Below are 20,960 nucleotides of genomic sequence, written 5' to 3'. Positions count from 1 at the left end.
ACATAAATGTTGCCAAGTATTACAAGATTATAAAAATAAAAAACACAAAGTCATGTCATTGAACGATAGATAGAGGTGTCAAATGGGTGGGCCATGTCGGATTTGGGTCGGATTGAATATAACCCAACCCATATTGACCTATTTAACTCGTTTTGACTCATTTTTCATGCGGTACAAATCTAATGACCCATACCCGATCCAATCGATATTACTCAAACATTTCTATATTTAATCAAATCATGAAATATTTGTTTCCTACAATTTGTTAGGAAAAATGATATTGCTAAAAATGTATTTTTTATTTTAATTTAATTTTCTATTTAATTTACGTTTTCTTTGTTGGCGCCAGACGGCAACCAGCGACAGACGACTTCAGGTTGGCGGTTGGCGGTGTATGGCGGTGTTGGAAATGGCTAGTCAAGCGACGGGAGGGGCGAATGAGCGAGGGGAGTTGGCGGGTCGAGCATTTGCTGAGGCTTTATTCTTTTTTTTTTTTGGGTTGAAGAAATAAAACGAGAGCCTTCTCTAAACCTTCTAACTTCGTGGGTCTTGTTTTTTAAAAATGAGTCTGGAACAAAAAATCAAATTTTTTTAATTCTTATTTATGTTCCAAATTTATTATCGGAAACAAAATTGGAGAATTTGAGAATTAGAATCATTTAAGCAACCAAACTTGTTTCTCCTCTTTTTTTGTTTCAAGAAACAAAATCAGAGAATTAGAGTAGTTATTGAACATGCCCTCGTTGTCTTTTTCTCTTTTTCTTTGCGATTTAAGGATCTCTCTTGGAGAAATTTGCTTGAGTTCTTGCCTTGCCATACACCCGATCTCTAAACTGGAAATGTAACCATAAAATTTGCTCTACGTGGGGAAAATAAGAAGGTAAATTAATAACAAGCATAAGCATACAGAACATTATCGAAATTTCTGCAAAACTAATTTTAATTCGCATGTGTTATTTGAAAGGTAGTCCCTCAATTGTCCCTAATTAAAATATTAGAAATTAATGAAAAGTATACCTTTTTGGATGGCGGTTACGCTTACGACACGTTAGGAACTTAGGATTAAACTATAGTAAAATGGCCCATAATTCATCCTGAAAGTTTGGTACAATGTCATTGTCGGAATATAGTGAACCCACGTTTATTATCCAGTTAAACTATTCATTTTGAAAGACGAATCACCCCATATGAGCACGTAGATCACATTGATTAAAAGTTACAAGTCCTTTGTGATATTTTATCAATTTCGTACAATCTGCCAACGAAAAACTCGTTAAGTCACTTTCTCTAGTTTCAGGCCTCCCCAAATAAAAAAAACTTTAGTTTTTGGGTGTTTCGTCGCCGGATAAATTTCAATATTGTACTTTTTATCTTGTGTAATTTAATGTTGATTAAATTTTGTTAAAGCATATCTATCGATTTCCTTGTGCACTTGGATATTTTCTATCCAAAGTCACCACAAAACCTATTTTTTTAAGAAAAATTGAGGAACAACTTTCGATGAAAGTACTTTGTTGTCGAGGCAAATTCTAGAGAAACATATTTTTGGCACGCTCGATCAAACCAATGTGATCGATTTGAGAAAGTACAATACTGAGAACAATGAATCATTCGAAGCCTGATCAAACTGCGGGTAACAATCCCGGTGATACGGCTATCCAATCCAAAACCTCAATCGCTCCAAAAGTAGAGCCAAGCCAAGGGTACAATGTTGAAATCTCGCTGCACTTTACGAAGGAGCAGGCTAGGGAGTTACACCGAACCTCACTTTGGTGGCTACTACGACGAGATTGTACGAGGAACAATTGAATAAGATGGTGAATCACATAGCGAGACTCATCTCCGACGTGACCAGGATGATGGTCGTCAATACGTTCAACTATGTCATCATTCAATCATTCCATATCGATCCAATCGAACATGGCGGCTTCTGGATATGTTTCTCAAATTCTTAATCATATCTTGTGTACATGCGGTATTTTTTGTTTGGATTTGTCACAGAACATGTCTCATTTAATAAAAATCAAAGAATAACTTTCGATGAAGGGTACTTTTTCGTCGGGGCAAATTCTAGCGAAACATTGAGATTAGACATTAAGAATGATGAATGCCCGGTTGGAGCTTAGATACGTGAATTGAAAGCCATTGTTTGCAGTGCCCCAAATATTTTATAAATTCTAGCGCCCTCGTCTTCTTTTTTTTTTTTTTTACTAAATCGTGCAAATTAACATGTAATATCCAACATAAACGCATTTCATTTGCCCAAACATATTATTTTAAGCTGTTTATTCCTCTTAATCTCGCGTAATTTTTCAAAGCTGACTTGACTTACAGGCCGACTCAGGCTGAGCAAGTCGAAATGGACAGGCCCCTTGGTCGGGTCTTGGACGGGGTAGGCTTGGGACGGGATCCTACGAACACGTAGAGGACCCAGGGAAAGGCGCCGACATGGCGACGGTGGAGAAGTCGATCGGGAAGCTCCGGCTGTGGCACATGACCTCGAACAGCCGCGACGTGGTGGTCCTTGCACGATGGTAAGGAGTCGATGGTAGGTGGTGCTTCTTTTGCAACAGCCAATGAGATTATCTCCTGCTGACATTATTTGGACATATTCGGAACTTCCGCCGCCAAAACATCGGAATATCGAACGGGACAAAAGTTGTCCTACCCACCAAACGATGGGTAATACTATGGGCGGGCACAGTAGGCCATGCGATCAATATAGGCAATACTTTGTCTCATCGACTAAGAGAGCACGTTTCCTCTTATTATATTTTTGAAAAATATTATCCCAAAAATAATGGCTTATGAAATAAATTAATCAATAAAGAATATTTTCATTATGGACGATACTTTATGTCATAATATTCCGTGGACAATGAAAATCTTTTTGGTCATTCACTTTTTTAAGAGATATAAATAATTATTTTCAGAAAAATGATTTTTCAAATCGTTTATATTCTATTAAAATAAACGAAATCTAAAGTTAATTCTTCGTACACTAGCTCCATGAGCAATGCATCAACAAAAATCATTCCCCGACACAATCAAGACAAATAGTAACAACCTTTACTAAACGAAATATGTACCTCATGTCGTCTATCGATGTAGCCGAACTCCTCTTGTCTTCCCATTTCCGTCCAATTAAAAGTTACGTGCTTCAGAAGCTTCCGACAAGCGCTCAAGGCAAGCCACGTGTCGCGACATGAGGTCGCGATTAGTCTACTAATTCATACTTATCCACGCCCCTCGCTCTTAAGAATTTAATCTTTCCCGCACCTACCATGCCCAAATTTGTTCAAACGAATAGTTTAGCCAAAAGAACGCGTTTTGGAGGCGCTTAATGGAGCGGATTATTGGAATTTTCAGCACTGCTCGTCCTTATTTAAGAACAATTTTGCCGATCGTTTGGTCAAATTGAGGATTTTCAATATTTCATCCGCCGGTGGAATGGAACCGGACCGGACAGGTAATCGTTCGTATTTTCCGCACCCACCACTAATAATTGTAAGAACAACCGACGTAGCAAAGGACTTGCGTCAATCGGAAAAGGAAAGGATGAAATGACGGGAATTAACTAGAGTATCATCGAATTTACATGCGCCACCATTACCAACACATCTCGACCAACCCACCCACCCACCCAACCCACCAACCGGGCACCGGCCGCCGGCCGACGACTCCACCGCCTGACCCTACCGCCAGCCGCCGTGGCCACCGGGTTCTCTCGCCAACGACGTCGAATCCCCAAATTCCAAATCACACAGATGCAATAAAAGTTTTTTTTTTTGTTTTTAAGTTGGACAATAATCGTTAAAAGAGAGCTTGCGCATCATATCTTATCCAGCTTCTCGGCCTTCACGAGCGGGTTGGCCTTGGAGATCTGTTCTCTCCCCAAGCCTTTGTAGTCGAACCCGCAATCGTGCTGCTCCGGGTACCGGTGCGACCCGCAGAAGGTCATCCCGCACCTGCACTTGAACCCCGTGAGCCCCACGCGCCTCCTGCACGTCGAGCACCGGTTCGACACCGCCGGCGGCGCCGCCGCCACGGCCTCCTCCTCCTCCTCCTCCTCCTGGGGCTTCGCCTCGAAGGCCACAGGGGGGGCGGCCTTGCAGTCGACGGCCGCGGCCTGGGACGGAGCCGACGCGAAGGAAGGGTCGAGGATCGAGGCGGCGGCGGCGGCGGAGGAGGAGGAGGAGGTGAGGGTCTGGGTGAAAGCGAGCTTGGCGTTGGAGGACTGCTGCTCCTTGAGCTGCAAGTCGCGGTAGCACTTGGAGCAGAGATCCTGCGTGGCGGGGCTCCCGAAGAAGCCGCAGTTGTTGGCGCAGAGGCGCGGAGCCTGGCACCGGTGCTCTTCCGCCATTTTTTTTTTTTTGTTTCCTTTTCCCCCTCTCTCTCTCTCTCTCTTTCCCGGGGAACCTGTCAAAAGAAACACATCGGAAATGGAGATCGCGACCTCAACAACACGTACGGAAACCCAGCAAAGAAACAGATCCAGATCTACCGATCTATCAATCAATCAATCAACAACAACAACATCGAGACCTGCAAAGTTCGGGGAGACGGGCTTTACCTCTGGGGTTTCGATACGGGGGTGGGTCTTGATGCTTTCTGCGAGGAGAGGGGATGAATCGAGGGGCGGAGCGAATATGAAGATGGGAGGAGGGAATCTTTTTGGGAGAGCGGAGATTGCGAAATGAAGATTGCGAATGAGGGAGGGGTTAGAGGAGCTAAAAAGCAAAGCGAAGCACCTCCTCCACACAAAGGCGGTTTTTGGGATACCTTTTCCCTCTCCCCCCAACACCCCCTCGGTCCCTCGCGGTGAAGATTCCAGACGCCTTCTCCCTCTCTCTCTCTTCTTTGAATTTCCCCCCCTTTTCTTTTTCCTTTTTTTTTTGTCCCGTTTCTCTCTCTTCCTTTTGGTTAACCTTATTGTTTTTCCTTTCCTACCAAACAAAAGGCCCCCAAAAAAAAAAATGTGTAATTTCCGTGTCTCTTTCTCTCTCTCTCTCGCTTACTTATCTCCGCGTTGAACAATGTCGCTGCCGGGGGGGCTCCTCGTACGGCGTCGTTTTTGTTGGGGGGGACGTCTTCTCGAAGCCGTTCCTGCCACGCCAATGCCCGACGACGAAGAATCAAACGTGGAGTAGTAAAACGCCCGACATTTGTCGTCCTACAGAAAGAGATAAAACCTTATTGAACTTCGAAAATGACGTATTTTTTTTTTTTTATTTTATTAATATCACGAAAAATCTCAAACTGATACATTTACGATAAATTTACCCCAACGGCTATGACGGATGTAACAGTTTGTGATTTTTTTATTATCAAAAATCCTATCGCATAGAAGAAATTAACGTCGAGCTTTTAATTTTTTATTTATTTTTATATCTTTGACAACACCACGGGTTTTGGAACAGAATGAGAACGTGGCTGACTGTTAGTAGATCCCCCACCCTTTGATGGGAAAAATCTTTTCGATCTGTTGTGTGTTGCGATACTCCTGTCCATTGCGTTAAAAATTTGGACAAATGAACTATGATGTGAAGAAATGAATGGGGATCGCCATTATCAGGGACGTGAAATAATTTAAGCCAATCGGTTCCCCAATTTAGAGCCAAGAATCGATGTTTATGATCCTCAGTACCGGCAAAATTAGAATCGAGGATGAAACCGATTGGTTGCCGGGCTTCTCTCGATTCCGATCGCGAAGCCGCCTGCTTCCTTCTCGTTTTTTTGGGTGAACATTAATATGCTGTCTTTTTTACCCCAGAGAATGTTTCCAATTAAGTGATTGTGTCATTGTTTTTGCATATTTAATATCAGAGCCGAGGTCGACGTCTTGATGAATATAACTTCCTCTTCTTCTTCTTCTTCTTTCAGAAAAAAAATGAATCAAATGGTAGTTGTTTATCCCAGGAATTGGCCTGACGTGAACTTTCGGCTTGTTCTGGCTGGCTGTCGAGTTGAATTGACCTTGATGCTCCCACCTAACACTAATAAATCTAATCCTGTAGTGCATGCCCTTTGTTTTGTTTTTATTTCTTTATTTTTTTAACTCGAGATACTTTACCTATTACACTAAAAAAATTTCGATTTAATAAGAGCGTGAATGGTAACCATTCTCTTTTCGAAAGCTATTTCTGATCAAAGCTAAATTTTTCTAGTCTACTCTCTCGACGAGTTTATGAGGAAACGAATGCATTTGATAATGACGAGACGGCGGGACCAAAGACCGGCACCACATGCGCGAGAGAAAGAGAGAGTGAGCAAGTAGAAGAATTATAATTTCCGTTTTTGCTGCAAAAATAGAAAAGTGAAAAATTTCTACTTCTCATTTATCTTTCCAACCTGTTTTTGGGCAAAAAATTTGTTCCGAATATAGAAAAATAAATTTATTTTACCAAACGCATTTCAATTCCAAACCTATGTCCAATATCATAAAATAAGAAAAACAGATAAACAAAATTGTTGTCATTTGCACCCTAAGCAAATCCCCGTACAAGCTGGGGCAAATTCACCTTATCCGACCTAACCGTGGGTCTCTTCCGGCTAGTTTCTATTTTCTTTTTAATTTTCTCTTAAAATCCGTTTTCTTAGATTTTATTACCTTTACTTTCAAAGTAACAATATTTAGATATTAAATTACGTCTTCATCTAACAACTTATGTTTTTAAAAAATTAGTAGTGGTCCCATATCCAACCCCAAAATGATCTACGCATGGGTCTGGTTAGTTTCTCTTTTCTTTTTAATTCTTTATTTAAATATGGTTTCTTAGTTTGTATTAAATTTACTTTTGAAGTTAATAATACTTGCTAAAATATTTGAATATTAAACTACGCATTCATCTACCAACTTAAGATTTTAGAATAATTGCTAGCAGTTTCACAAAAATGGAAGTTTTAGAATATTTAAACATTAAAAGATGCATCCATCTAATAACTTAAGATATAATATGCAATTGGTCTAAGCCTAACGTGGAAATATGCAATTCGCTAAGGCAAATAGGGGACTGTAAAGATTCGAATTGGGACCTCTTACTCTCATACTACGTGATATTTCATGAGATCATTGCTAATTATTCTAAAAACCTAAGTTGTCGGATGAATGCGTATCTTAATATTTAAATATTCCAACATTTCTCATGCATATACTTTTTATGATCAAATTTTCCCTCCATAACTAGTCATGTACTGCAACATGGTCCATCCCCGAGTGATATTGTGGCGTTCCGGGCCTACCACATATGCTGACGCTATGTTTAGATTATCTACATATTGTTTGTCCCTTACATTATTTATGTTTTACGGATCTTCAAGAATAAGTAAACGAAGCAAGAATACTGCGAGCTACCATAAAGTCCATGCTTTATTGACATAAGTAGACCATTACATCACTAGTTCATATCGACTAGGATTGAGTCACTTTTAGTACAATCCTAGGGGATCAACCTCGGGGGGCTTCAAAAATGTGCCTAATGCCTCTACCCGGCATACCCAACTAAGCATGTATGTACAACATCATAAAACCCAAAAGCTCCCTAGATTTGAAGTCGATCAATCTATGGTTCAAAAGTGTCGGTCAACATATACACATAAGCGTAGTCCGGGATCCCCTAGGCCAAACCGCCACTCGCTCCTTCGTCACCATCGCTTCCCACGTAATTGAAACTTAGAGGATCGAAGAGTCCACTCTCCAGCCGGCCGTAGACGGCCATGAAGCGGTGTGGGATAATTCCCACATCTATCCCTCCATGGACCCATAGAGTGCAAGTGAATCGCACGAGTTCGAGTCCCGGAGCCTCAGGAATAGTGAAGAAGGTGAGGTCCCACGTAAGACAAATGGGTGCACCATAGAGGGCAAAGCGGAGAGGTTGACCATAGTCAATTACCAAAAAGAAAAAAATCGATAATAGAGTGAGATAAATCCCGGCAAGTTGAATCTCTAAATCGCTAACTAATCTATCCAATGAGATGAATGAGCAAAGATAAAACAGGTAAGCATCAAGATTCCAAGCAGCCAAACTTAGTGTTCACCCGGAAACATACAATAAGCGGTAACATAAAAGTACGCTATGCTAAGAAATATGATTATGACTATATGCACGGGAAACATGTTAATCGTCACTATCGTGACCCAACCATTTCAGCCATGCAATTGCGATGTTGTCTTGTACTGCCTCCGCCTAGTCATACAGTAGGGTATTCCCATAAACTCCATGGCTTGCATACATCCGAGCATGAAGCCCATTTCCACAAACCTTATTCGGTCCGAATTCATGATATGCGAGACCATGTCTATATTTAGGACAAATGCGTGCCTAATGCCATGCCATGCCATGTTTCACGGTAATGAATTTTTATACCATACAAGCAATACCACGTATTAAGCGAATATAGAAATCTCAACCCATTCGGTCCAGCCGTATTAATGTCATTCACAAGCATTTTCCAAAATGTCAAGCCAAAGGTCGAGTAATGTACTAACAAATGCAACACGGGTAGCATAGAGAACAATCAATGACAAACCTCGTTACTTAACTCGAATTCCACCCCCAAGGGCTTCTCGACCACGAATCCTTTACCACACATCTGCAAACCATCGCTTGACGTACTAAATTAACCCATCAACTCAACCAATTTCAAAACCAAATGAAGGTAACTCTAGCAATAGCAATAGCACAATAATACCACTAAAACCGAACCTATCCTCTCTCGGCCAAGCTATTCGTCACTCAATTTCAACGATCCGTTCTCCAAATTCACAAACTCGTCTCCAAAAGAAACATATCTAGCTAGAGTCTGTGACATGCAACCACTTAAGGCCAATGCCGCCTACACTTCCACCTCAGGTCCTATGCGCCCGAACCAACAATACGTCGCCTTTTACGGTGATCCAACTTCCAACCAGTTCACCCATTGCCTTAACTTGACATGCATGAGGTCAGCTTCACTATACTACTATCCGCTACTCTAAGGCCGAGACCATCCAGAACCAGTCCGCCGCCCAGCTCACCGATGTCGACTCGCATTGCCAGGATTAGTAAACGGTTTAGAGAAGCAACTTGCCTTAGTCCTTGTCGTCACTTCTTGAGCTTGCCGGTTGACGTGGAACTATCGAACGCCTGACCAGACGAAGGAAGCTGAACCAGAGGAAAAAGAGGGCGCTTTCGCTGGTGACGCCACCGAGGGAATGGAAAAAGGAGAAGATGGGTTCACTTTCCTTGCTTTTGTTGCCCAAAATGGGCCATGATTCTAGTTGTAAAATTGGGCTCACTTCCAAACTGGTGGGTGGGGTACTTGGGCCTTGCTATTTTGGGCCTACGGCTGCTAGCAGAAATAAAAAGGCCAGCCATTCAATTGGGCTGGGTCGGTTTTCTGTGGGCCGAGCCCGCCGCACCTCCTCGTTGTCTCGAGTCGGATTGGGCCGTACTTCTTTAACGAGTTCGACACGGTTAGGTTCATTTAAACCGAGCTTTGATGATGGGCCGGACTCAACTTTCTCCCTCTTGATCCCGTTCTCTTTTTAGACCCATTAACTAATTCAATGACTATTAATCCGATTCCGCCTGAGTCGGCTTTCCAATCCGTTTTGGCTATTTCTAGCTAATTTAGATCTTATTCAGGGGCGTTACTTATATGTGCTCAAAGTCAACGTCATGCGACACATTACAAATAATTTCTAAACATGGAGGGCAAATTACAAAAATTGAGTAATCTTTTCCTCCGTTTATTTCACGAAAAATGTGATATGTTTGAAAAATATTTTCCAAGAAGTTGTTTCATAAAAAAATGGCAATGTTTTTCAATCTTTGGCTAAAACATGAAAATAAACTGGAAAATATTTTTGGCCTTTTGGTATGAAAAATCTTATTTAAATTTCCTAAAGAGACATACACAAATTGGGATTATTGACTTACGAATGGGGAGTTAGGGAATAGGGTATGGATACTAAAGTTCGTGTTTTGACCCCAATGGACCCTAACAAGAGAGTGGGATTGGAGCGGGGGCACCTAGGTCCCGGGTTAGGCCTTGATGGACCCGAGCTCGAGTACTAGGTCTCGAGCTTGGCATCGATGGACTTGGGCATGACCTTTGTGGACTAGGACCCGGGTGTTGGTAATTCGAGCTCAAATACTAGGATCTTGCACTTGGCTGTTGTGGACCTACGCCAAGGTGCCGGGGCTTTGGGCCCGGCCTTGATGGACCTTGGTGTGGCCTTCGAGGGCACCAACACCATGTTCATGGGCTCGGACCTTAGCATTGGAGGCTTGGTCTTGGACATTGCGGACCCAAGCATCGGAGACCCGGTCCTAGACATGGGGGACTCGAGAACCATCATTAGAGTTTTTATGCTTAAGCGCACGAGTTTCGGGTCAAGTGCTAATACCTATTTATATTTTAGAAAATAATTATCGATTTTTCAAAGAGGAAATATATTTTTTTTCCTGAATTTAAGCATAGATATTTCATCAACTAGAAGAACATTTTTCATGGACTAATTTTTCTACCTGATACCGAAAAATGAGGAAAGTTTTTTTTTCCCTCTCTTTGGTCACAGGGTAGAAAGCAATTCGCCCTCTTCTATTTATGAAAATCTATCCGAAATTCGAAAATTGAAATAGCATCTTAAATTTTCTAAAATATTTGAAAATAAAGAAGATGCAGTTTCCACAATAATATTCACTTATGACAAAAAAAGGCTAAGGTATTCTAGTTTTAATAAATGTATGCAGTCTCCACAAGTGATCTCTTTCGTCGCGAAACAGGAATCGTGGAAAATCAAACAAGGAAACAGGCAAAAAGTGACCAAAAAAAAAAAAAAAAACACAGGAACTTTCATCGTTCAAGAAGAAATGCTCTTCCGTCACCAATTCCCACAAGCAACTGATTGACGAACGGGCCAAGCAATCGGGGCCCCGAATTCCACTCCGAATTCCGATTCCCTTCGAACTTCGTCCGATCAATCCATCGCCTTCGCCGCCTCTCTCTCCCCTGCGATCTCGAAATCTCTCCGTGAGCGACTCCTACTCCTAGGAACCCTCCACGATCAAGCCATGTACAGCAACTTCAAGGAGCAAGCGATCGAGTACGTGAGGCAGGCGGTCCAGGAGGACCGTGCCGGGAACTACGCCAAGGCGTTCCCGCTCTACATGAACGCGCTGGAGTACTTCAAGACTCACCTGAAGTACGAGAAGAACCCCAAGATCCGCGAGGCCATCACCCAGAAGTTCACCGAGTACCTCCACCGCGCCGAGGAGATCCGCGTCGTCCTCGACGACGGCGGAGGCGCCGCCTCCAACGGCGACGCCGCGGTGGCTTCTCGGCCCAGCACGAAGCCCAAGGATGGCGGCGAGGGCGGGGACGATGCGGAGAAGGAGAAGCTCCGAGCCGGTCTGAACTCCGCGATCGTGAGGGAGAAGCCGAATGTGAAGTGGAACGACGTCGCGGGGCTCGAGAGCGCCAAGCAGGCGCTTCAGGAGGCCGTCATTTTGCCGGTCAAATTCCCTCAGTTCTTCACCGGTAAGTTAGAATTCGTTGACCTTGGACTTTCCCTTGCCCGGTTGGAGCATTTGGTTGCTTATGTCGACTTCGCATTCTTTAATATTTCTGGGCCGGCTCTGCAATCGTATTTTGCCCTTGATTTTAACAGATTGTAATGCTAAATTCGTGTTTTTCTTTGTTTCGTCGATTGATGATCTTATTGCTGAAGTATTGCTCCAGAGCATGCTTCCGAATTTACCGGACTGCCTTTGGGAAGTCATTACTTATCCATCTTAAAGTGAAATTAGCATGTTTGAAGTGTCCTATTTATTTTCCTGGCGTATGTTGCAATTATGGTATCGCTGTGAGATGAATTAAGGTTTGCACATTGCTGTTTTATGAAAGTCAAACCGTGGGGCCGAGGTGCTGGCTAAGTATGCTCAAAATGGCTATCAGTATCCTTGATATTCAATCGAGAAGTGCACTCTTGTTCTGGCTTGCCATGCATTGGTTTTTAATGTTTCTGTATTCAGGAGCACCTGTGTCTGATTGTAAATGATAAGAACCTGAAAAGCAAATGGTATTCCCGTCTTTGCTTACAAGGGCTTTTGCAGACTCTTGTTGGGGAAGCAAGTCGCATCATGCTGCTTCGTGAAGGCTGACAATGTTTAACTTTCAGTTGTTGGAAATGTCTAAGCATGGAGCCCTCTTGGTTATAATAGCTGCCTCGTGAGTCGTTGCATGAACTCTATGGGAGCCTCATTTTTGGTGTGCTTGCTCTTCTGATATGCTGTAATGTAACTTATCTTCCTTAGATAAGTGCAATTTACCAGTTTCATTTATCTGGAGAAACATTGCCAGCCTCATTTTTGGTGTGCTTGCTCTTCTGATATGCTGTAATGTAACTGGGCTTTTCTTTTGATGAGAATCTTCTCATCCGAATTACTACCACAGTTTCAGAATTTTTGCCCGACGAGAACCTCTCTCCGCTGATGTTTGTGAACTCCATTATCTTGTTGACATTGTATTATTTCACATCACAAATCATTGAGTGGGGTATTTAAAGTCACTGGTGGTAATACTTATTGTATTCATCGACTATCATTTCAGGGAAGAGGCGGCCGTGGAGGGCATTTCTTTTGTATGGTCCACCCGGAACAGGGAAGTCATATTTGGCAAAAGCTGTGGCAACAGAAGCAGACTCCACCTTTTTCAGGTAGCCATCATCAGGCATTTTGACTATTTTATCTTTCCAAAAGGGACCATTTACTATACTTTGGGGGGATTTTTGGTTGAAATCAAACTTTAGTTAAGGTACAACGTAGTTTTGCCTACACTCATCCAGATTTTGACATTTGAGATTCTATGCTTGTTCTACAAAGTGGGACTTCACTGATCTATTAGGCACACATTCATATCCATATGATGGTTGATAGGACAACACCATGGTAAGCCCGAATGATACAAGTTTTTGGCTGGTACAAGCATGGGTCTATGTTTCCATTTATTGGAGCTGTTGATACTGAAGTATGTCTTAGAGAGGGGCATTTGATGTTTATGCTCTTGTAGAAGTACATTGTTATGCAGTGTGACATAGTCCAGATTTCTAGTTTATCTTGTTTTCTGCAAATTTTCTTTTGCCATATTAAGTTGCAAGTAATTTGTTCTGTCAGAAAGGCTTACATTTCCCTTATGCACTCAGGTCAAGTAATAAAGTAACGTTGGAACTTGCAACATTCTTGCAACATGAATGGGCATATGCTTTATTATTGAATTCGTGATTTGCAAGAGAAATTGAGAGAAACTCCATCAGTATTTTTCCCTATATCTTATCTATTTGTTTAGGAGGGATAGTTTTTAAGAAGTTTTCTTCACTTTGTGAAATCCTATTAATCCTCCTTACTCTAGAATAGTTCAGACTGTTTTCCTTCTTTTAGTGGTTGGTATAGTTAAACTTTTGCAGAGGCAAATCTATTCTCATCACTTTGCATGTTGGATATTTCATCATCCCTAATAAATCTCCTGGACCCCCTTCCATTAACTCCGCATCCTTAAAAACATCTTTCTGGTGGTCCTTTCTCGCAGAGTTCACTGGCAACTGCCTGTGGATATGTGCTTGATTCTAGTTGCAAGCACATATGATATCATTTTATTCTGCTAATTGAAAAGAGATGGTGAAATGTGCTTCTTTGCAATTAGGAATCTGTTTGAGCTGCACTTGTAGCTTCTCTAATCACCATGGCAACATATACTACGACAAGCTTTTTCATATTAAGCCCACTTCTTTCAGTGGATATCTGCATTTAAATAAGATCAATTTTTGTCTGGTAATTGTAGGTGCATTTGTGTACGTTTTGAGTCTCTAATCTCTACGCCACTGATGGAAATTCTGTAGATTACGTGATTTTTATGAGTCTTATGCCAAGATTGTGTCATTTATGACCTGACTTTTTGGTGGCTAGTGTTTCTTCTTCAGATCTGGTATCAAAGTGGATGGGTGAAAGTGAGAAGTTAGTTTCCAATCTTTTTCAGATGGCTCGTGAGAGTGCTCCTTCAATTATCTTCATTGATGAAATAGACTCTCTAGGTGGCCAACGTGGAGAAGGAAATGAGAGTGAGGCTTCTAGACGTATAAAAACAGAAATTCTAGTCCAAATGCAGGTTAGCAGAGGTGTCTGTTGCCACATGGTTTCTCTCTTTTATATTGTATGGATGCCACTATTCGTTAATAGATCTTCCTAATGCCTTCGCTGTTGCTTGTATTATTGAACATTGGTGGACTGAATGGTTGCATGATGTGGCGGTTGTTGATTATTTGGAAAGTTGTTTTCCTGATCTTGATAATGTGGAAAAAATCTCCAGAACCGGTTACCGGATGAATTAGATCCTTTGCTTGTCCGAGACTTAAAACAGTTTTATATGAATCTGTTTCTTTCAGGGTGTTGGAAACAATGATGAGAAAGTTCTTGTCCTGGCAGCAACAAATACTCCTTATTCTCTTGATCAGGTAAAATGGATAATATGATGAGATATTTTGGTGGTTTTACTGGGTCGCCCATCACATGGTTGTTTCTCATGATTATTGACAAACCACAGGCAATTCGGCGGCGCTTTGACAAGCGCATATATATTCCCCTACCGGATGTTAAGGCTCGGCAGCACATGTTTAAGGTATTGAAGTTCTTCTGTAAGCACATTGTTTTGAAAATATTCTGCGAGCTAAGGAGAGTTTATTCATGTCTTTCCTATGGCTTTGTCAACGTGAATAGGTGCACTTAGGAGATACTCCTCACGGTTTAGCTGAAAGTGATTTTGAGAGCTTGGCTCACAAGACAGAGGGATTTTCGGGTTCAGATATATCCGTTTGTGTAAGCACAACATATAAAATCTTTCCTACCTTGTTCAAATTATTAGCTTGTCTCTTGGCCAACTCCATCTATTTTCGCAATGAAAGGTCAAGGATGTCCTCTTTGAGCCTGTTCGGAAAACTCAGGATGCCATGTTTTTCATAAAGACTTCAAATGGAATGTGGATGCCATGTGGACCAAAGCAAGAAGGTGCTGTTCAAATCACCATGCAGGAGCTGGCAGCCGAAGGGCAAGCTGCTAAGGTATTAGCGATACCTTTCCTAGTATGAGGATATCCGTTTTGAAAAATGAGAGGATAGAGATTTTAGCTGATGCTTGGAGCAATAGACAGAATTTTTGGCGATCAAAGTGATGCTTGATATGAGATCCTCCATGGTCTATATTACTAATAAATGCCACATTGGCAATGCACATCTGTTATAAGTCATCTTTGATAAAATGGTGACTAGTGACAAAACATAGAAAGTTTCATAGGTTAGTAAAATGCATATGATCATGTTAGGAAGTTCAACCTAAAAGTTTAAACTAATAGGTGAAGGGATATCAAGCGATGTGGGACATACTGCAATATCTCCTCTCATGCACAAGCTGGCTTACGAGCGTCACGTGGAATTTTGACTACACAAATTCACATGGAATTTTGATCACACGTTTTTCGCGAAAGGGATAGTATTGGCTCTGATACTATATTAGAAAGTCCAATCGAAAAACTTAAGTTAATAAATGGAGGGAGACCATATCAATATATAGAGCATTTAGGACCCTTTATCAAACGATGTTGGACATACTTCAACAGATTATAGTCATTGGAGAGACATATAGTCTGCAATATGAACATGCTTGTGCGTCTCAGAAACATTAGAAGTAACTGCATGCAGTCTGACTATTAAATTGTTTTTGTGTTCATCAACCGATGCAGATTACTCCACCACCGATCTCGAGAAGGGATTTTGATAAGGTGCTTGCAAGACAAAGGCCAACCGTGAGCAAAACTGACCTCGAGGTTCATGAGAGATTCACAAGGGAGTTTGGTGAAGAAGGTTGATCGTGTTTTGATTGATTTAATACCGAAAGCAAGCTTGATCACCTGGATTTGTATGTAATCGATACTCGTCAATCCCCGTACCATCAAATTTCATTTTTGCTTCTGCAATCTGGCCTATGATTTGCTCTTCCCATTTTCTGTAGTCACAACCGCTGAGTTTACCTTTTTTCAAAGTGCTTCTATTAACTCGCAGAAAAAGTAAATCAAAAAGGTTGTCGTCGGGAATACACACAGGATCTCTTTAAATTATATGCTGCTTGTCTTGTATATCTGCTCCAGCTGAGAGATAAAGGCGGGCTTTGACTTCAGTTTGGTTATCAGGCATTTGGAAGCTGCCAACTCGAAGAGAAGCCTCTTTCTCTGCATGCTTCACTTCTTCCTGCTGCTCTTAGACCATAGAACCTGCTGCATGTCTCAACAGCAATTAGACTACGGCAATAAAACATAAAACGGGCTTGAAAATTTCAAATCAGTGTGTACAAATTAAACTAGTAGGCGCAGAAATAAATTAAGCGTAAAGCATATTCTGGGTTTTTATATCGCAAACGGTCAATGCGTAAGTATGATCGACACATATGACTATGGATGTGCCTTGTGTAATCTAAAGCAGTTCGTGTAATCCCTTCTCGAATATGCCTTCAGAGTGTCTGGTGGAGCACCTTTCAACTGGTTCATCCGAAATTTACAGCCCAACTTAGATGATCCTTCCCAATCTCCTTTTTGGGGTGTCAGTCTTCCCTTTTTGGCTTTCCACTTGAACACAACCAGTATGCAGTTGTCCTCGGTTGCGGTTGGATTTGACAATCTTGAACTCCACTTCGAAAGAGTGACCAAGAATTTCAGTTACCGTTCAACAAAATTCGGTGCTAACTTCAATAGTTGCTGGATATGTCGAAGCAAGCTTTGTTTGTGTCAACAAGCAATGCAGTCCAGGAGAACATCTTTCTTGTTAGAAAGAAGAGTGATCTAACCCCAGAAGGAAGCAAAGATGCAAAGGTATCACCAGTAATAATCAGAGAGGAGTCATCAGTCATGTAGAACACCAGTCACCAAACCCGGGAGGGTGGAGGATATCCAAATTTCGGGTGATCGACCTGCCAACTTAACCGAACAATCGTTACATGCCCAAGTGATTGTAAATTCTTCAATTTGTTTATCCTTCTGGTCGAATAGCCACAAAATTAATGCTCAAGTAATCTTTTTTCGATTGAGACATTGAGCAGTTGATCTTCGCATGTCTTCCTTAGATTAAGACGTGGAAAGTAAACGAGCCCTGGCTTAACATGGAAGGTCTCGATATCACTTTTCAATGTATCTCTGAAGTATTACCAGTAATCGCCACAAGAGCATGAACCGCCATTAAAGTGATGGAATCGGTTTGAATCCCTAACGATAATCTCTCTACTTTCGATCATGGACACCAACTTTATGACATTATGACAGTCTCCACAAACTCTAAGATTCTTCGAAATGTGGATGGGAATTTCTGGAGATGTAGCGATCAGTCCAAAAGCAAGAGCCAGCCTCTCACTATGTTGAGACAAGATTGCTTCTTTATGTTCCTCTTCAACATCGTGAAGAACGTAATTTGTATCAGGCTGATAACCATAATCCCGGAGACGAACACCCAACTCTTCAAGTTTTGCATAAATACTCTCCTGCAATGGATGTAGTAACATCACTGGCCAAGAAATAGTAGGTCTTGTTCTTAACCTCAATCCAGCTATACCCAGCTTCCTTTCTTACCTTCCTTTCATCCATCATTCTCCTTACTTCAGCTCTCTCTCTCCATTTCCCTGCAGCCGCATAAATATTGGACAGCAAGACATATGAGGAAGAGTGATCAGGCTGAAGGGAGATGAGCTTCTCAGCTGCCAGTTTACCTAGCTCCAAATTCCGTTGAACGTGACAACCAGCTAAGATAGATCGCCAAACAGACACACTTGCTGGGAACGGCATCCCATTTATGGTATCCATGGCTTTCTCTAGCATTCCTGCTCGACTGTACAAGTCAACCATGCAAGAATAGTGCTCCATTGTCGGACTGATTTGGTGATTATTAATCATCATATCATAGTATCTTTCACCTTCCTCCACAAAACCGCCATGAGTACAGGCAGAAATCACAGCAATGAATGTGATGCTATCCATTGTCATCTTCTGCCTTTGCATTTCCTTGAACACCTCTAGAGCCTTCTTTGCGTGACCATGCTGTGCATACCCAGATATCATGGAATTCCAGGATACTAAGTCCCTCTCCCTTTGTCTCTGAAACAGTTTGCTTGCGCTCTCAATATTTCCTCTCTTTGCATACATTGTAAGAAGAGCACTACTTACACATAAAGCATCACTATATCCTGATTTGATCGAGCGTGCATGTAACTGCTTCCCCTGTTCCACTGCTGCTGAAGGAGCTGCGCAAGCATTAATTACACTTGAATATGTAAACTCATTTGGTCTGACCCCTTCTTTGCCCAGCTGAAGATAAACTTTTACAGCATTTTCTGTGTCCCCTGATAGTGCATAACCAGCCAACATTGCCGACCATGAAACAACATCCTTCTCGTGAACTGATTTAAAAACTTTGGCAGCAGTATCAGTGGACCCTATCTTGACATAAGCATCTAGAAGTGCAGTTCCTACAGTAGACGATGACTGATAATTGTTTTTGATGACTTGTGCATGCACTTCATGAGGAGCAATCAGGGGCTGGGCTCCAAGGATCAGGGAATAAGTAAAATCGTTAGGCTTTACTCCTCCTCTTCTCATTTGACAAAATAAATCAACCGCTTGTGCAGCTTGACCATTTTGCAAGTACCCAGTGATGATGGCTGTCCATGAGACCACATCTTGATATCGAGACACTGACGAAAAACTCTTGAAGGCATCATCCATTTCACAGCACTTACTATAGGCAACAATGAGTGCCTTCCCAACTTTATCATCGAATTCAAGCCCCACCTTAACTACCTGGCAGTGAAGCTGTCTTGCAAAACTGATTTCTCGAACATTAGCACATAACTTGATGACATTAGCAAAAGTCAATTGGCTGAGGCTAACTTCAGCATTTCTCATTGAATGAAACATTACAAGAGCTTCCATATCATGTCCATTGGCAACATAGCCAGATATCATGCTATTCCACGAGACTACATCCTTATTTCCCATCATATTGAAAACAGCTCTAGCATCTCTAATCATCCCAACCTTTGAGTACATATTGATCAAAGAGTTCCCCGAATAAGTAGTTGATGCAAAACCGTCCTTAATTACCATAGCATGTAACTGGATCCCCTTTTCAGCTAAATCATCATCCCCTAAAGCTCCAAGAACGGCTGTATAAGTAAAAGCATTCGGCTTTATACCTTCTACTTGCATTCTACGGAACAATTCAATTGCCTCTCCGTTCAAACTATTTCGTGCATAACCAGACAATAACGAAGTCCAGGACACAACGCTTTTGTCCGCCACCTCGTCAAACGCTCTCCTTCCATCCTCAACGCTTTCAGTTTTCATGTACATATCAACGAGAGCAGACCCAACGCTGACATCCTCCAAAAAACCTGATTTTACACATTGACAGTGCACTTGTTTGCCAGCGTTCTGGTCAAACGAGTTTGCGCAGACATTGATCACACACGACAGAGCAGATCCATCCACGGGTAAACCCCACCTGTGGACACTTGCGAAGAGATCGAGAGGACCCTGGTTTTGATAGTAGCGAGAATACTCAGAAAGCGAGCGACTGTATCCTGTTTGCGCTCGTTGGGGACTTCTGTCGAACAAACGGCGCGCTTCGGGAGAAACTAAAGTCTTGGGACATGGCGGGTTTGAAGAAGCGTCGCCAGTGGAATCGGGTCGACCAATTATGGCACGCTGATGCAAATTCCGAGATGGGTTTTCGAAGAATCGCGTTCTTTGATATTTTCCTAGAGTCCTTATGGACGAACTCCCAGTCATGCTCTTGGGGATGGCAGGGTATAACCAGGACAACCAGTGTCACCAAAGGTCGGAAAAGGGTCGCATTTTCTGAGGAAAACAGAGGAGAGGGTCACCAGCGGACAGAGGGACAACGTGATTTCACGCAACCCTCTACTACGCTTCGTTTCCCCGCCAGCCAGTTATATGCGGGTTTTTTTCCAATTTAATTTTTTTTTAAATATTTACGAAATTATTTTTTAAAAAAAATTATTTATCAATTTGGGCCTCGTTCGGCGGGAGGCCGCAGCCCAACGCCAGCACGCCCGTTAGGTGGGCTAGCGTTTTTTTTTTAATTTCGTATTTTTAACATGTTTATATTTATTTTATTTATAATTTTTTTCTTGTGAAGCTTATCTTTATAACATAATTAGCAATAATTAATGTAAAAATTTATTAAGATCTATAATTAATAAATAATGTTGTAATTATGTAATTAATTTAAAATATTCATAAAATAAAATTAGTAAAATAAATAAAAAAATGAGATTTTCATGATATATTCATCTATTGGATAGACATAAATCCAATCGGAAGCAAATGGTGATGTGTCAAGAACCGGATCGGGTCGACGACATTGGATAGGGCTCAAATTCGGTCGGTTGAACGAAGCATCCTAATCAATATCACCCGTTGGCGGTGACATGGATTTTGCGATTCGAGATCGTCTAGATGGGTTTTTCTATTTTTTAGTATTTTCGGAAACCGCAGAAAAAAAACGCATGGAAAGATTAAAAACCGCACGAAAGAGTGGAAACGAGTAAAGAAAGGGCAAAACTTTGGAATAGCATATCTCATCTCGGCCGTTTGAGAAAAATTTTTTTATTTCACGTAATTTTTCTAGACGAATCCACTCCAAATTGCCATAGGTGGTTTGGTCGCTTTTCCCAAAAACGCCGTTTTCCTTGTCAATTTTGCATTTTCTCTGGTGCCACTTCTCGATATCGAACCCTCATTTCCCTCTTTCCTCTTCCTCTTTCCATGCCATACTCATTAAATCACATATTTTGTAGTGGGAAAGGGGTCATAGGGTTTTTCATGTCCAAATTAAAGAGGAGAGAGGGAAAGGAGGGTTCGTTTGATAT

At 41.7% G+C, this 20,960-nt stretch overlaps 3 protein-coding genes across 4 annotated transcripts; 1 reads left to right on the top strand and 2 right to left on the bottom strand.

Annotated features, from left to right (window-relative positions):
- Window positions 1-3,546: 3,546 nt before the first annotated feature.
- LOC115734299 (zinc finger A20 and AN1 domain-containing stress-associated protein 3-like) lies at window positions 3,547-4,375 on the bottom strand. Its single transcript, XM_030665022.2, has one exon. The coding sequence runs from the start codon at window positions 4,361-4,363 to the stop codon at window positions 3,833-3,835; it is 531 nt and encodes a 176-aa protein (XP_030520882.2). The 5' UTR covers window positions 4,364-4,375; the 3' UTR covers window positions 3,547-3,832.
- A 6,468-nt stretch (window positions 4,376-10,843) lies between these two features.
- Window positions 10,844-16,119, top strand: LOC115734297 (protein SUPPRESSOR OF K(+) TRANSPORT GROWTH DEFECT 1-like). 2 transcript variants are annotated; one of them, XM_030665021.2, is made up of 8 exons: window positions 10,853-11,523; window positions 12,595-12,700; window positions 13,947-14,145; window positions 14,423-14,491; window positions 14,581-14,655; window positions 14,754-14,852; window positions 14,939-15,094; window positions 15,772-16,119. In XM_030665021.2, the coding sequence occupies exons 1-8, from the start codon at window positions 11,058-11,060 to the stop codon at window positions 15,895-15,897; spliced, it is 1,296 nt and encodes a 431-aa protein (XP_030520881.2). In that variant the 5' UTR covers window positions 10,853-11,057; the 3' UTR covers window positions 15,898-16,119. The 2 variants fall into 2 exon arrangements, with proteins under 2 accessions (XP_048136225.1, XP_030520881.2); XM_048280268.1 differs by lacking the exons at window positions 12,595-12,700; window positions 13,947-14,145; window positions 14,423-14,491; ... (2 more) ...; window positions 14,939-15,094; window positions 15,772-16,119 and adding an exon at window positions 12,099-12,236 and having other exon boundaries at window positions 10,844-11,523.
- Window positions 16,120-16,298: 179 nt separating this feature from the next.
- Window positions 16,299-20,020, bottom strand: LOC115734296 (pentatricopeptide repeat-containing protein At2g27610). Its single transcript, XM_048280267.1, is given in 2 exon segments — window positions 16,299-17,567; window positions 17,569-20,020. Coding segments are annotated over 2 exon segments (2,634 nt in total). The 5' UTR covers window positions 19,858-20,020; the 3' UTR covers window positions 16,299-17,222.
- Window positions 20,021-20,960: the final 940 nt, after the last annotated feature.

Source organism: Rhodamnia argentea, chromosome 6 (assembly GCF_020921035.1).
Source record: "Rhodamnia argentea isolate NSW1041297 chromosome 6, ASM2092103v1, whole genome shotgun sequence".
Classification (NCBI taxonomy): domain Eukaryota; kingdom Viridiplantae; phylum Streptophyta; class Magnoliopsida; order Myrtales; family Myrtaceae; genus Rhodamnia; species Rhodamnia argentea.
The sequence above is the reverse complement of the archived record's forward strand: the minus strand, read 5'-3'. Positions and strand labels throughout refer to the sequence as shown.